Source organism: Bos mutus, chromosome 21 (assembly GCF_027580195.1).
Source record: "Bos mutus isolate GX-2022 chromosome 21, NWIPB_WYAK_1.1, whole genome shotgun sequence".
Classification (NCBI taxonomy): Eukaryota; Metazoa; Chordata; class Mammalia; order Artiodactyla; family Bovidae; genus Bos; species Bos mutus.
This window is the reverse complement of record NC_091637.1, coordinates 19123867-19139833: the sequence shown is the minus strand read 5'-3', so window position 1 is coordinate 19139833 and position 15967 is coordinate 19123867. Positions and strand designations below refer to the sequence as shown.

The 15967-nt window shown below is 48.6% G+C and overlaps 1 protein-coding gene across 4 annotated transcripts in view; it reads right to left on the bottom strand.

Annotated features, from left to right (window-relative positions):
• The window catches only part of ACAN (aggrecan), a 69417-nt gene that overhangs the window by 37162 nt on the left and 16288 nt on the right, over positions 1-15967 (bottom strand). For 2 of the 4 annotated variants that reach the window (XM_070358236.1, XM_070358238.1), the window contains exons 2-4: positions 3268-3344; positions 2262-2366; positions 613-996 (exon numbers count right to left, since the gene is read on the bottom strand). In XM_070358236.1, coding sequence (XP_070214337.1) covers positions 613-996; positions 2262-2366; positions 3268-3337 — 559 coding nt within the window. In that variant the 5' untranslated portion in view covers positions 3338-3344. The remainder of the gene's footprint in view (positions 1-612; positions 997-2261; positions 2367-3267; positions 3345-15967) is intronic. The other 2 variants (XM_070358237.1, XM_070358240.1) reach the window with 1 other exon arrangement.

The window sequence follows — 15967 nt, the reverse complement described above, 5'->3', positions numbered from 1 at the left end:
TAGTGAAGGCTTCTCTAAGCCTGGCATGCTGCAGTCCATGGGGTTGGGAAGAGTTGGACAGAACTGAGCAAATGAACAACAACAACCCAACAGGAAAAACATGGTGCTGGCTGAAGTCCTGAAGCCTACCAAGAACACAAGCATATTCCTTAGTCCATTGAGGGCAGGGGACCAGAAAGTCCTCATCCCTTTCTTTGGCTTCTGGAACTGGAGGTGGAGGAAGGAAAAGACATCTGGGTGGAGAGTCAGGAGATGCTCTGGCTCCCTTCCTGGGAAACTTCAGGCAAGTCACTTAACCTCAGTTTGCTTGTCTGTAAAATGGGGATGATCACAAAGCAATCGAATCACAGGATTGTTGGGAAGCACAGATTGTCATTCATTACATGTGACTGTGGCCACGGAGTATTTAATTCACTCAGAGTCCAGTGAGAGTGATGTTACTAGCTTCGTGTTACAGAGGAAGCAACTGAAGTTAAGTAACTCAACCGAGGTGCAAACTGGCAGGAGGAGGAGCTGGGGTTTGCAAGCCAGCCAGCCTGGGTGCCCACCAGTGAGGATGGCATTCTGGTTCTTTCTGTAGGTGAAGCAGGGTCCCCCCAGTCAGGCTCTCACCTTTTACCACGACCTCTAGGGTGGCCTGGCTGTCCTCGATGCCGTGCATCACCTCGCAGCGATAGATCCCGGAGTCATTGGAGCGCATGTTCTGGATTTCCAGGGTGGCGTCGCTGGGGATGGCGGGGTAGTTGGGCAGCGTGACCTTGTCTTGGTAGGCGCTGTTGACCCGCACCCGCCCTTCAGTGGCCACCAGCAGCACCACCTCCTTCTCCTTGGAAATGCGGCTCCACTTGATTCTTGGGGCAAGGGGGGCGGTGGAGGGGGCGGTGGTCACGGGGTGCATGGGGTCGATGAAGTAGCAGGGGATGGTGAGGGAGCTCCCCAGGAGGACCCGCAGCGGGGACGGTTCAGGGATGCTGACACTCAGCGAGTTGTCAGGTTCTGTGCAGGGAGACATGGGGCAGGAGACAGAGCCGTTAGTGCCCAGAGAGGACCACCCAGCCTCTCTGTCAGTCCTTCTGGAAATGACAATGTCTGTGCTGGTGCTGGGGAAGCCTCCTGTGTCATATGGAATTCCCTTTCCAGAGCAGCTTCCTCAAGACCCCCTGGTCTCTGTGCCTCAAGATGGGAACTATGGAGCCAGAAAGGATTGCAGAGGAGGCCACTGGGAAATTCACAGGTGTACCTCTTTGTTTCTCAAACTGGGGTACCCTAGGTGATGCCAAGCCATGGGATAAACAGAACCCATCTTTCTGGAGTGACAGCTTGACTCAAAAATCGGTAAAAAGTTACTTTGGGGGAGAAGCTCCAATACTTTGGCCACCTGATGTGAAGAGCTGACTCACTGGAAAAGACCCTGACGCTGGGAAAGACTGAAGGCAGGAGGAGAAGGGGATGACAGAGGTTGAGATGGTTGGATGGCATCACCAACTCAAGGGACATGAGTCTGAGCAAACTCTGGTAGATAGTGAAGAACAGAGAAGCCTGGCATGCTGCAGTCCATGGGGTAGCAAAGAGTCAGACATGACTTAGTGACTGAACAACATCAAGAAAAAATTACTATGGGGAAGAAAAAATTTATACAACTTGTAAAGCTAAGATATAAAAATATCAAACACTTAAGGAGGTCTGCTTTGGGCTCCATCCTGACCTTGCAGAAGGACTAGTCATTCTGTTCTGTTGTTGGGAGCTCAGGGGCCTAGTTGGAGAGGCATCAGAGAAGATCAGACATTTAAGTCTGCAAAGAGTCAGCCTGGGGTGGGTTGGGATATGATTAGACTCCATTAAAACAACAACAACAACAACAAACCTAGATGGTATTGATAGGGAAGATGCAGAGAGTTTGCAAATTCTGTTAGAAGTCAAAAATCTTCCTGGTATTGGAAAGAAAGAGCCTTTGAAAAAACAGCACTTTTATGAACAGTCATACACTTATTGAACTTTTTTTTCCAGGAGAGCCTGCAGGTTGACCATAAAAATGTTTCAGATATTTGTGAGTGACAGATACATAGCAAGGCAAGAAAGAGGGAGCCAGGAATGTTTGGGGTCCAGCCCTAACCTTTTGATATCCTGGGGGGTCACTAGCAGGCCCTTCACAGAAATATCCCTCTGAGGCTCCGCCCTAGCACAGGACACAGCATGGTTTTAGTGGTGGTAGCTCTCCAGGGCAGGTTCCTCCCAGGTGGCACTAGTGGTAAAGAACCCACCTGCCGATGCAGGAGACATAAGAGACTCAGGTTCAGTCCCTGGGTCAGGAAGATCCTCTGAAGGCGTGTGTGGCAATCCACTCCAGTATTCTTGCCTAGAGAATCCTATGGACAGAGGAACCTGGTGGGCTACAGTCCATGGGGTCACAAAGAGTCAGACAATACTGCACTGACTGATCACGCACACACGGTTCTCCAGGGACAACTGGAAGTGACAGCAGCACCTAGCTCTGCAGTTTTTAAAGCTCTCAACCAACCCTCATGAAATGGTTGGCCTATGTGGGCAAATCACCCCAGGGTATAGCCAGCTGGGTATTCAAGGGTCTCAGGGAAAGAGTACAAGTGGAGACTCATGGATCATATGTCTAAATATTTAAAAGCTATAAATCAAGCCAATAGACCAATAAATTATTTTTAAAATTGTTCTATCTTCTTATTTGACAATGATACCTTTCCAAATGAAAAACCAGATTCAAATTTAGAATTCTTGGATCCCTTAGAGTTTTGCATTGGGATGTGGTGGCCACGCTGGAGGAGAGGGAATCAGGACCCCTTTTCTTCCCTCACAGCTCTGCACTGTGAAGGGTCTGTATTTATCCAGGCCCTCACAACCCAGCTCTGTCCACACCCGAACAGCCACCCCTTCACCTCTCCCGCTGGCCTTCTGGTGGCTCAGACTGGCGATGGTGGGTGGTCCTTTCATGGAAGGATGGACCCAGAGGAGCAAACCATGCAGCCCTGGAAATGACTTGGGTCCAGCTGGACAGGGAATTCTGGGCGTCCTGGGTACCCAGAGGGAGAATAGAGCAGGGTGGACACATATCACTGGCCCTACAATTCCTTACTTTTAGGGAATGTTGGGGCTGTGGGAGAGTCAGAGAGGGGGGCCTCTAAAGTGATGGCCCAGATCAAGCACCAGGACTATCAGTGCCAGGCTTGGTCTCCAACCCCCGAGTCCAGTCCTCAGTGCCTGCCGGGTAAATGAGACACACGGGGATGTCCTCACCTGAAACTTCTACTGAGATGGCTGCTGTGATGACCCTCAGAGTCACAAACACCAAGAGTAAAGTGGTCATAGTTCACCTGGAAGAGAGGGGAACAGAGATGTCATTCAGAGGTTCAGATACGGTGAGGTGGAGGGCCACGTGTCACATGACAAGTGTGATAAAGTCCTCATCCATGGATCTGAAATCACATCAAGAGAAGGAGGCTAATTTTAAAAAAGTGATAATGATTATACTTGAACAATGGCTTTATGGATAATTTTATTTTGCACTTTGGATTTTTTTTTCATGTTTTATAAAGTGTCTATGATAAGCCTGTATAGCTTTTGTGATTAAATAAAACAACAGATATTTATCTAAAAGGCTATAAAGAGTTGGACACGAATGAGCAACTTAGTGTATAAACACACACACACATTAAGGATTATAAAATATCCTCAGCTGATCTACTGTTTATCTCACCTATGTGCAAAGAAAAATGAGGTTTTATTGAAAAAAAAAAAAAAAACCTATAAGGAGGCTGCATTGTGATCTGAGCGATATCTTCCCCAAGAATCCTGTCCTCACAAAACCTTCATGGATTCCTCAGTTTAATTACCAGTGTGAGGCTGTAATTAAATTTATCTCCTCCTGCGTTTTCTAGGGAACCTCTCATCTTCTAACCAGTAAAGTCTCATCCTAAAGGATCCCTGTGATGGTTGATTTTATGTGTCAATTTGCCTGATCCATGAGGTGCTCAAATATTTGGTCAACTATTATTCTGGGTGTGTCTGTGAGGGTGTCTTGGGAAGAGATGAACATTTAAATTGGCAGACTAAGTGGAGCAGATTGCTCTGCCAATGGGGGTGGGCCTCACCTAATCAATTGAAGGCCCACATTTTTGCCCCAAATGGCTGACCCTTCCCTAAAAGAGATAATGTCTTTTGCCTGATGCTCACCAAACTGCCTTCAGACTTAAACAGAAACATCGCTTCTTGGTTTCAAGGCTTCATACCCTGGCTCTCCTGGCTCTCCAGCTTGCCAAGTGAAAGTGTTAGTCACTGAGTTGTGTCCAACTCTTTGCAACCTTATGCTCTGTAGTCCACCAGGCTCCTCTGTCCATGGAATTCTCCAGGTGAGGATACTGGAATGGGTTGCCACTTCTTCCTCCAGGGGATCTTCCCGACCCAGGGACTGAACCTGGGTTTCCTACATTGCAGGCAGATTCTTTACCATCTAAGCCAATTTGTTAGCTTGCCAAAACCCTTCACAATCATGTGAGCCAATTCCTTAGAATAAATCTCTTTCTATATGTATATGCACAACCAAATAGTTCTGTTTCTCTGGAGAACCCTGCCTAACACAGTTCCCCAGGCCCAGAAAAGTGACCCGAGTTACCCTATCTCCTTGATAAACTCTGAACTTGCCATCAACTCCAAATTCAGGAACCTGTGTGTTTTTGGACAGAGAATGTACCAAGATTTGGGGCACAATTCAGGGGTCTCATTCAAGTCAGGGGAAGGATGCTCACCCAGATTGCTCCGTGGGATATGTGCTAAGTCGATTCAGTCACGTCTGACCCTGTGACCCTATGGACTGTAGCCTGTCAGGCTCCTCTGTCCATGGGGTTCTCCAGGCAAGAATACTGTGTGTTGCCATTCTCTCCCCCGGGGGTCTTCTTAACCAAGGGCTTGAACCTGCCTCTCTTACATCTCCTGCATTAGCAGGCAAGTTCTTTATCACTAGCACCATGAGAGAAATGACAGCCCAGGACCCTTGAAGCAACCCCTGTTGGCCCAAACAATGACTTCATATGAATTAGAGAAAACAAACTTTCCTTACTGTCATCTGTTGGAAAACTGTCCCGGAAAGTATACTGATCTGTGATGGCAAAACGTAAAGGGAACCCCCTGCGTAACTGGAACCCTGACTCTGAGCGGGCCAGAGTACTCAGGCCTCAAGAAGACCCATCTGAATTTACAAGAGATCAACCAGAGGGATGGTTCTCAAATTGGCTACACACTGACATCACCTGGGCTTCAGCCTGGTCCTCAGACATTTTAAAAGCTCCCTAGAATGTTCTAAAATGTGGCCAGGGCACTGCTGGCTAGAGAGTATGTAGTCACACTGCGGACACTTGTGACTTGCACCCCAGGACACGTGCCCTAAAGACAGGAAGGGAGCTTTCACAGGCTGAGTGCAATGCCCAACTGAGGCTGCAGCCAGCGCCCCTGACCTGGACTCTGTCAGCGTCTGATGACCCAGTAGGAGTCTCTGTTGGCTCAGTCACCATCAGCTGTGGCTGGATGGATTTGAGGATGAGAGGCTCTGAGGTTCCCACCCCTAGAATGTGGGGAAGGGAGTGGGTAGGGCCAAGACTCTGGGGACCCTCGTGGGTGACCCTAGTCTGTCATTCTTCTAAAAAAGTTTTTTTTTTTAGATGTATATATATATATATATATATAGTGGACATGCATTTGGGTAAACTCTGGGAGTTGGTGATGGACAGGGAGGCCTGGTGTGCTGAAGTTCATGGGGTCGCAAAGAGTCGGACACGAGTGATTGAACTGAACTGAACTGATATATTTTTAATTTGGCTGTGCTGGGTCTCAGTTGCAGCATACAGGATCTTTATTTGTGGCATGTGCGATCTAGTTCCCCGACCAGGGATTGAACCCAGGCCCCCTGCACTGGGATTGTGGAGTCTTAGCCAATGGACCACCAGGAAGTCCCTTAGCTTGTCATTTGAGTGATCTTTCCACAGCTATCCTTCATTCATTCCACGTACAGCAGGCACCTGAGGGATGAAAGGGTTGTCTGTGTGGGTGCTGCTGGGGGCTCAGAGATGAAAGTGTGAGGCGTAGGATGAGTAGGAAGTCTGGAAAATTCCAAAGGCTTAAGAAGCAGCCCCTAGCTTCTGAGGGATTTTTCTCCTTAGAAGCTGCCTTTAAAAAAAAAAAAATCTCTGGGACTCCAGGTTCTGGCTCGTGAGGGGCCTTTTCCTCAGGCCCAGTGTGATCCGACACAGCCAAGAACTATTTCTCCGGAGGCTAAAACGGTCAGGTGTCTCCTCCTCTGTGAGGAGGGGGCTAGACTTGCAGGGCCCTCTCTTCCTAGAGCCTCAGGGAAAGCGTGTCCAGACAGAAGGCCGCCTGTTCTTCTTCCCTCAGAACACCCTTCACTGGGAAGTTCTCTGTATGTTTTCGGAGTTGTGTTTCTTCCCTCGCTCTCTGAACAAGCCTGACATTGTCCGGGAAGCAGTGGTTCTCTGTGGGGCTTGGGTTTGCTCTGTTTTTCTCCCTGGCTTCGGCCAGGAATGAAAAGGGCAGGGAGTGGGCATTGGCGGTGGTGGTGGTGGGCGGGGGGGAAGGGTTGTGGGCAGAGAAATTAATTTTATTTCTTCTTCTTTTTTTTTCAAGACAAACTTTGGGATAGAAATTTCGTAATAAATATGCTCTTGTGTTTGTGTGTGTTTTCTCAGCTGTAAAGAAAATAGGGAGAAATTCCATTCTGTCTGGATTCCAGTGTGTCCAGGCCTCACTGAGCCTTTATGTGAGGAGATGGACTCTGCCAGTCCCCACAACAGGGCAGCCTTTCTGCAGGGGAAATGGAGCTGGATGGTGGCGATGGGATTGGGAGGCTGGGGCTGAGGACAGGGGAAGGGGTTGTCTAAAATGGAGGGAAAGAGGGGCTTGAGGAGCGGGTGAAAGTTGGAGGGTCTGTGCAGAGCTTCTGTGGGCTCCATGTGTGTGAGGTTGGGCTCATTACCAAGGAACTGGCTTTTTCAGGACAGAATTATTAGGAAGTTTGATGGGGGAAAGAGAGCATGCTAGTGCTTTGAACCTGAGCTCAGGCCATGTGTGTGTATGTGTGAGAGAGAGACAGACAGACAGACACACACAAACCCATAGTTGAACGTATGGAAACCCTCCACCTCCTCATCAGCTAGACCCTATCAGATGGCTACCAACCCAGTCAGGGCTTTGACCTTTATTCCATCAGATTATGGGGCTGAATGGGAGGGGCTCACCTGCCTGCCCTGAATTCTTATTCCAGCAACATGCCGCGGAGACCCCTAGACCTGTATCCCAGTCCTGCTCGGCACCTCCTGCTTTAATAATCAAAGATCCATCTCCATGGCTATTTCAGAGACTAAGCAAGAGAATGTGCCAGGCAGACCCTGCTTCTGAGGGCGGGGGCTGTGTCTCTGGCTCGGCAGCAAGCCCAGGGTCTGGCACTCAGCAGGCATCCGTCAGCACCACTCTCTTCCCTCCTCCCTAGAGTCAGGCCTGGGTGAGCCTCTCAGAATGTGGGGACTGGAAGAGCGTCTAGTGGTTACAGGGAGGCTTCTTGCCCTGGGATGAGGGTTGGATGAGATGACTTTCCATAAAGGATAAAACTGCCTTTGCCAACATCACCACCCTACCACACATTTGGAAAATAAGGAACTAGAGAAAATAAATCACCATCATCCTCCATCCTAATCCAACCATTGTTCGTGTTTTGATAGTTTTCCTTCTGGTTTTTTTCCTTAGGCATCCACTTGCGTTTCGTGGAGTTGTAATCTTTTTGCATCCTGTTTGCTTTTTCCACACAGCACGGTGAATCAAATGACTTGTTTTTGGTTCCTTCAGAACTGATGGATGGCTTTGGGGCTGTACAATCACGACCTCGCTGCTGGGAATCCTGTCTACATGGCCGAGGCAGGTGATCTTCAGTCTCTAATTGAACAGGAAGTGCTCATTCATTCTTCATGGGGTGACCCCTGCCACAGTTAGTGTGTTAGTCGCACAGTTGTTTCTGACTCTTTGCAACCCCATGGACTGTAGCCTCCCAGGTTCCTCTGTCCATGGAATTCTCCAGGCAAGAATACCGGAAAGAGAGATTTTAAACCCAGAATAGGAAAAGTGGCAGGGATCCCACATCAAGGACACATCTGGCCAGACTGACTCCAACTGCAGCTGCTAATTTCCCACATATTCTAAATAGACATGGTGGGAAGGCGTGGAAAAGGGGAGTCAGGAAACTGACTCCAGGTGAACTCACACAAGCCCTCAGTTTTCTCATCTGCACGCTGGAATCAGAATGGGACATGGTGAAGATAATTTTCATGGATGCTAATGCTCATTTTATATTTTCTCCTCTTTCTCTTCTCTCTCTTTTGCTTATTCTCTCTCCATCTGTATCTTTTTCTAAAAAATAGAGTTGATTTCCTTATTCCTATTGTATTACTTGGGCTTCCTTCATGGCTCAGATGGTAAAGATTCTGCCTGCAATGCAGGAGACCTGGGTTTGATCCATGGGTTGGGAAGATCCCCTGGAGGAGGGCATGGCAACCCACTTCAATATTCTTGCCTGGAAAATCCCCATGGACAGAGGAGCCTGGTGGGTAAGTCCATGGGGTCACAAAGAGTTGGACACAACTGAGTGACTAAGCACAGTGCATTGTATTACTTGCTTGGTTATCACTGCAAATTAAATTCTGCAAATGTTTTCCTGCTTTCTGGGCAATTAAGTGGGTCCATTGGAAAAAGCTGTGGCAGCAGGTTGGGGGTGCTGCAGAGCGACCTTTCAAACCCATAGTTTTGTCTAGGATTGGCCTCAAGCAGCCCTGTGCTAAGACAGAGGGCACAGTGAGGTGGGGAGGGAGGGTTTTCCTCTGAGTTGCTTATATTCTTGTAGATGGAGACATATCTGTACCTAGAAAATAGCAGGCGTGTGAGTGGGTGCCAGGTCCTTGATGCTGTCTAGAATGGCTGTGTGATCCCAAGTGTAGTTTTTGCATCTTTGACACAGCGTAGCATGGGAGAATTGGCCCTGGAGTTCTCTGAGACTCTAAGTGCCAGCTCCACACAGTGCAGAAAAGAGACATTTGATATAGGGTCAGAGTCGGTCACATCTCACCTGTCACAGCCTCCCCCCGGGTTAGAAATGAGCTCATCTCTTGTTCTGATCCTGCACCCAGATCAGCATTCCCTGGGAAGGTTCGAAACCACTGGGAAAGATGCCCCCCTGTGCCCTCCACATGCTGGGGAAGATGTAGGGGGCAGCAGAGGGATGCAAAGAGGGGAGCTGTGTGGTTATGAGTATCATGCCTAAGTTCAGAGGTATTAGGCTTTCAGGGGAGCCTCAGGCTCTCAAGGGAGGAGCAAGGTTCAAGTGGAGGAATCAGAAGAAATCAAGAAATGATCAAGAAAAGAAATCAAGAAATGACACAGGTCCAGGGACTTCCCTGGTGATCCAGGGGCTAAGACTCCACATTTCCAAAGCAGGGGACCCAGGTTCGATCCCTGGTCCGGGAACTAGATCCCACAGGCTGCAATGAAGATTAAAGATCCCGTGTGCTACAACTAAGAGCCAGAGCAGCCAAATAAGTAAATAAAACAATAAATTAGTTAATAAAAAATAAAAAGAAAGACATGTGTCCAGAAAGTGTCACATCTGGTGCCTGTGTATGTGTGCTCCCAGTTGTGTTCAACTCCCTGTGACCCCACGGACTGTAGCCCACCAGGCACTCTCTACTAATGTGGGCTCGCCTTCGAGTGGTGCCCGTGGCTTGGGTCTGGCCCTCCTCTTTCTCTTCCTTCCTTTTGCTCACGCAGTTTGTTCCTTCCAGAAGACTTTATATCTGTAGAACAGCTCTTCATCTGACCTAATCATAGCCTTTTCTGAATCCAGGGTAAATACTACCTCCTGGGAACTTCCAGATACCTTGGCCTGAAACCATCTCCTTTCTGCCCATGTTCTTTGTCATTCCTTGTGGTTACCTCCAACTAATGAACAAACACATGCCAGCTTGTGATTTCTTTCCCATCGTTGTTTTAAACTCCCAGGCTAAGCACTTATGGGGGGTGTATGGGTGGGGAGTGGGGCTGTGTAGTGAGAAGAAGATGGCTTTGGAGTCACAGGCATGTGCTTGTGTGTGCTGAGTCATGTCTGACTCTTTGTGACCCCATGGCCTGTAGTCCACCAGGCTCCTCTGTCCATGGGATTCTCCAGGTAAGAAATACTGGAGTGGATTGCCATTTCCTCCTCCAGGGGATCTTCCCGACCTAGGGATCGAACTCATGTCTTCTGTGTCTCCTGCATTGGCAGGTGGATTCTTTTACCACTGAGCCACCTGGGAAGCCCTTGGAGTAACATAGATTCTGTTGAATTGCAACTGTGATACTTACATGTGAACATAAAACCTTGGCCCAATTATTTAACCTCTTGAAGGATCAATTTCTTTAATTCTAAAGTGCTGATCAAATAGGATCTATCATATAGGATTTCTTTAATTCCCTGGAGAAGGGCATGGTAACCCACTCCAATATTCTTGCCTGGATAGAGGAGCCTGGTGGGCTACAGTCCATGGGGTCTCAAAAAAGTTGGATATGACTGAAGCGACTTAGCATGCATGCTCTGTGCGGCTTTCAGTAAATTCTGTCTCCTTTCCTAAATCTTATCGGACCGGATCCTCCCTGGCTGAGGTGGGAGAACAGCTGCATTGTGTACACACATCGTGGTCTTCAATCCATTGTGGGTGTGCTGAGCACCTAGTGTGGGCACCAAGCACTGGGCTCTGCACATCATAGTCCCTCAACCAACGTGAACTGACTTGATAGAAGTTATACCCGATAGAGTTCATGCCTAGATCTAATTGAGATGATGTCCCATGTGTGGATGGTCATTTGATTTGCAATGACAGCAAACAGTGGGCTCCCCTACAACTTGGTTAACTTAGGGCTCATGACTATATTCACCCCAAGCCTGGGTATAGGATGATAGTTCAAATAAAAGTCTAGATTGTTTAAGTGAGATGCTGATGCTGCTGGTGTCCTCTCCAGTGACCCAAGCCTTGTCACTCTCAGAGCTGCCCCATGTTCACTGAATGAGGCCAGCCATCCCTGTTCCAGCCTTAGGCAACAGTGAGCACCTTACAGCCAAAATCAGCTTATACTGTGGTTTCACAGACAATCTAAAGACTGCCTTTATTGGACTTCCTTGGTGGCACAGTGGATGGGAATCCTTCTGCCAAGGCAGGGGACATGGGTCCAATCCCTGGTCAGGGAAGATCCCACGTGCTGAGGCGCAACTAAGCCTGTGCACCACAACTCCTGAGCCTGTGCTCTAGAGCCCGGGAGCAGCAACTTCTGAAGCCCATGTGCTGTAGAGCCCGTGCTCCACAACGAGAGAAGCTAGCACAATGAGAAGCCTGCAACAAAGAGTAGCTTTCACTTGCTGCCAGCACAGCCAAAATAAATCAATCAATAACAGCACTGATTTTGGTTGGCTGAAGGTGTGAGTAGGTTTGCAGGTAAAGGCCCTCCCTATGGAGGTGGGTGACAGGCACAGTGGGAACCCAAAAGGAGTAGTTCTGGTTCAGGGCACAGTGAAGTGTTAGTTGCTCAGTGGTGCCCGAGTTTTTGTGACTCTATGGACTGTAGCCGGCCAGGCTCATCTGTCCATGGGATTTTCTAGGTAAGAATACTGGAGTGGGTTGCCATTTCCTTCTCAGGGGACTCAGGGATTGAACCCGGGTCGCCTGCTTTGCAAGCAGATTCTTTACTGTCTGAGCCACCAGGGAATCCCACAGTTGTTTTTAAAAAACATCACTTTCTACTCTCTCTGGCCTTTCTGTCTTGATTTCCTTCACTCACTGAAAAAGGTCCTTGCTAGTAACAACTGCTTGACCTGGATCTACTGTGATGAGAGATATGCTATTCTTCTCTCTGGGGTCCACTTTGAACCCAGGAACCATGCAATTTCCTGAAATAGCCTAGTCTCAGTTTCCTAGGAGACCATATGGTCTGGGAGAAGGTGAGTACGTTAAAACTACAACCTGAATTCATACCTTTGACTCATCACTTGCTATATTTTAGATGAGCTTGAGAAAGTTTCTTGACAACTCTGGCCAGAATATCCATGAATGATGGCTCTGGAAATAGCTAATTTCCAGTTAGGAGGAGAACAGGGAGTGATGACTCCCATGACAAATTGCTCTAAATGTCTTATTTCCTCTAAATCATCAAACAGAAGTCCTTTTGTTCCCTGAGCAGTCTGATCTGTTGGGTGGGGTGGTAAAAGGCATTGGGAGGAAGGAAGCTTATATCACATTGGAATCTTGAGTGAGCCAGGGACGTAGAGCTCAGATCAGAAAGGACCGTTAAAACGACTCTTGGCCTATATTTCATGGCAGAACAGGACGAACGCTCTTGGAGTAAAGTCCAGCCCCTTCTCATGTTCTATTAAGTCCCTACATTCTATGCCCTCACTCCTGCTCACACCACATCATACCTCTATTCCCAGCCACATTCTAGCTATTTCTTGAACATAAAAATGTGTTTCTTTTTAATGGCTTTAGTTCCTTCTCTTCCTTCTTCCTGGTACACATTTCTGGATCTTTCCCTCATTGGCCACTTCCATCATTCTAGCTTCAGTTCAAATGTCCCTTCCCTGACCACCCTTTCCTGACCCCTACCCAGTACCTCCTATCACGTCACCCTATTATTGTTTATTTATAGCATTATCATTACTAGAACTTCCTGCACTTTTCCATTTGCTTGTTTATTATTTGTTTCCTCTACTAGAATATACATTCCATGAGGGCAGGGACTTTTGTCTGTTTTGCTCACTACTATCCCTGGGGGCTCTGGAGAAGGCAATGGCACCCCACTCCAGCACTCTTGCCTGGAAAATCCCATGGACGGAGGAGCCTGGTAGGACACGACTGAGCGACTTCACTTTCACTTTTCACTTTCCTGCATTGGAGAAGGAAATGGCAACCCACTCCAGTGTTCTTGCCTGGAGAATCCCAGGGACGGGGGAGCCTGGTGGGCTGCTGTCTATGGGGTCGCACAGAGTTGGACACGACTGAAGTGACAGCAGCAGCAGCATCCCTGGGGGCTCAGATGGTAAAGAATCTGCCTGCAATGGGGGAGACCCAGGTTTGATCCCTGGGTTGGGAAGACTCCCTGGAGAAGGGACTGGCTACCCACTCCAATATTCTGGCCTGGAGGATTCCATGGACAGAGGAGCCTGGCAGGCTACATACAGTACACAAGTTTGCAAAGAACTGGACACAACTGAGTGACTAACACTATACCTACTTAGGCTTCCTAGGTGGTGCAGTGGTAAAGAATTCACCTGCCAATAAAGGAGACAGAGGAGATGTGGGTTCTATTTCTGGGTCAGGAAGATCCCCTGGAGAAGGAAATGGTAACCCACTTCAGTATTCTTAGAATATTCCATGAACAGAGGAGCCTGGCAGGCCACAGTCCATGGGGTCACAAAAAGTCAGACACAACTGAGCACCCATACACACATACATACTTCAGGTGTCTGCAACAGTGCTTGGCACATAGAAGGTATTCAACACATATTTGTTGAATGAATGAATGAATGAATGGTGCTTCATGAATGGGCAATGTCCCTTCTGGATTGTTTGGGAACAGAAGGAGCACTAAGCTTAAGACTGATAATAACTGTTGCAAATCAACTGATTTCAAAGCATTCTTGCCTCCTCAACCCTGAAACACATTAGAAGGCCTAGGAGGAGTGTTAACTCTGAATGCGGGTCAGGGGTAGCCCGGAACATACCATGGCCCATGGAAACATCCATTTACCCTCGTCTCCTGCTAGGAGAGGACCAAGACTGGTCAGCATGGATCTGGGGACCACTAAGCAGGGAGTGGTGGGTGACCCAGGAGATAGAACCCTGGGACAGAACAGAACTCAGAGTCATCTAACAGCCTGATGAAGGCTGTGTATTTAAGGAGCTGGGAGTGAGCCAGGTCCAGAGCTGGGAAGGAAGGCCAGCCATGATGGTGCTTCTTAGGATGGGAGATTGCACCCAAACCTGGCCCCAAACCATAAGACCAGACCAGGGTGGGCACCAGAGGGAAGAACTCAGCTCAACATCACCAGCCTTTCCCCATCACTCCCACCTCTCCTTACCCTCGACTGCAAATTCCCAGTAAAACCAGTTTAAAATGGAGAGTGGTACATGGCACAGTTTAAAATGGAGAGTGGTACATTAATGGCTCCCGATTCACTCGCCCAGGGACACTGAGCTTTGCCCTGTTCTCTGTGTGGAAAAAAACTGGTACTTGGGACCTGCCCCTTCCTGTTCTCAGCCTTCCATTCCAACCCGGGATCTTGGAGGTTTTCTCTGCATTAATTTCAGACGTTGTGTAAATATCAGACCTGGGAGTTTGGAAAAGAGTAAGTATCCTTCAGCCCAAACTTTCCATCAGGCACAAGAACCTTTCCTGGGGCAGGAATCTGGGGCCAAGAACTGAGTTCCCTCCAGTTGGCGCTGACCACCAACCTGGCAGGACAGAGTGCTCCTTCCTGTAGGAGTTTGGGAAGGGGCTAGGGGACCCAGCAGGACTCATCAGGGGCCTCCCTTGGTGGGAACTGAGCCCAGGTTTCCAAAACTATCTTTGGTAAAGCTTTCTGACAGCTGAAGGTCCTGGCCAGCAACGACACAGGCGTTTGGGGTTACAGATGAATTCCTGAGCAAAGCAGAGGGCCAAGTGCCTAGGATGCAGCTAAAAGGAAACAAAAGGGCAACTAGCCCAACCCCTTAAACTCCGGGGGCAGATGCCCAGGTTCTTGGAGTTTAGTCTAGACTTGGGGTCTAGTCAAGAGTAAGAAAGAGGATGGGCCACTGGAATCAAGCCTCATTCTCTTGACTGTAGTTGCATGCCCTAATTCTAGGACTGGGAAGACGTCATAGAGAACATTCACTTAGTTCCTTTTGGGTCAGGCTTCTCTTTGAGAGCCACTGGATGTTGTGGACCTGGCTCCCAGAAGGTAGTCTCTAAGTCTTTATTTACCTGGGGGCCTTGGGCCACACTGGATTGTCTGTACTAACAGTGTGATTTACGGCGGGGGTCTTGGGTCATGTGATATCAACTTGACCTCTGGAAGGACTGGAAACTAAGGTCAGCATGTGGGTGGTCAGCCATGTCTACATGACCAACCCACAGTGAAAATCCTGGACTCAGGTGAGCTTCCTGGGGTGGCAACACTCTGTACACATTGCAACCCATTGTTGTTGGGGAAGTAAAGGTTGTCCACACAACTCCCTGGGACAGTGCAACTGGATGCTCATGCCTGGTCTCTCTGGGACCCTGTCCTGTGTGGCTCTTCCCTATGCTGGTTTTGATCTGTATCCATCTGCTGTGATAAATAGTAACTGTGAGTGTAACAGCTTTGCTGAGCTCTGAGTCCTTCTAGTAATCAACTGCACCACAAGGAGGTCTTGGAAACCTCCTGAAACTTTCTGCTCCACCAGGTTAGTTCACCCTGCCCAGGGGGGTTTAGCGTGGTCCGGGTACACAGCAGACAAGCCCGCTTCTCCCCATGGCCATCCTTCAGTGACACTGCTTTCTCTTCTTGGCGCATATGCTCTGAAGAGCTGAGCACTCTTTTTTTGGCCCTCATGTGGACGGAATCATTGCCTTTCATCTGGAAAAGTTCCAAGGATTTCCTGGCTCTCCTCCCTCCCTCTTTTCCTCCATCAAACACCCATCATGTGGAAAACTCTGCAGCGGGTGTTGAGGAAGGATCAGAGTGGATCTGCCGCTGGGGCTCACTGTGTGAGGCAGGAGGTGAGATGTGTGAATAAATCCTACAGCACCAGAGGGGAGCCTCTCTCAATGAGACCGCTCCACAAGCTAAGACATAGAAATCACTCCTGTTTTGGGAGGACCTGGGAGAACTGTGAAGAAGAGA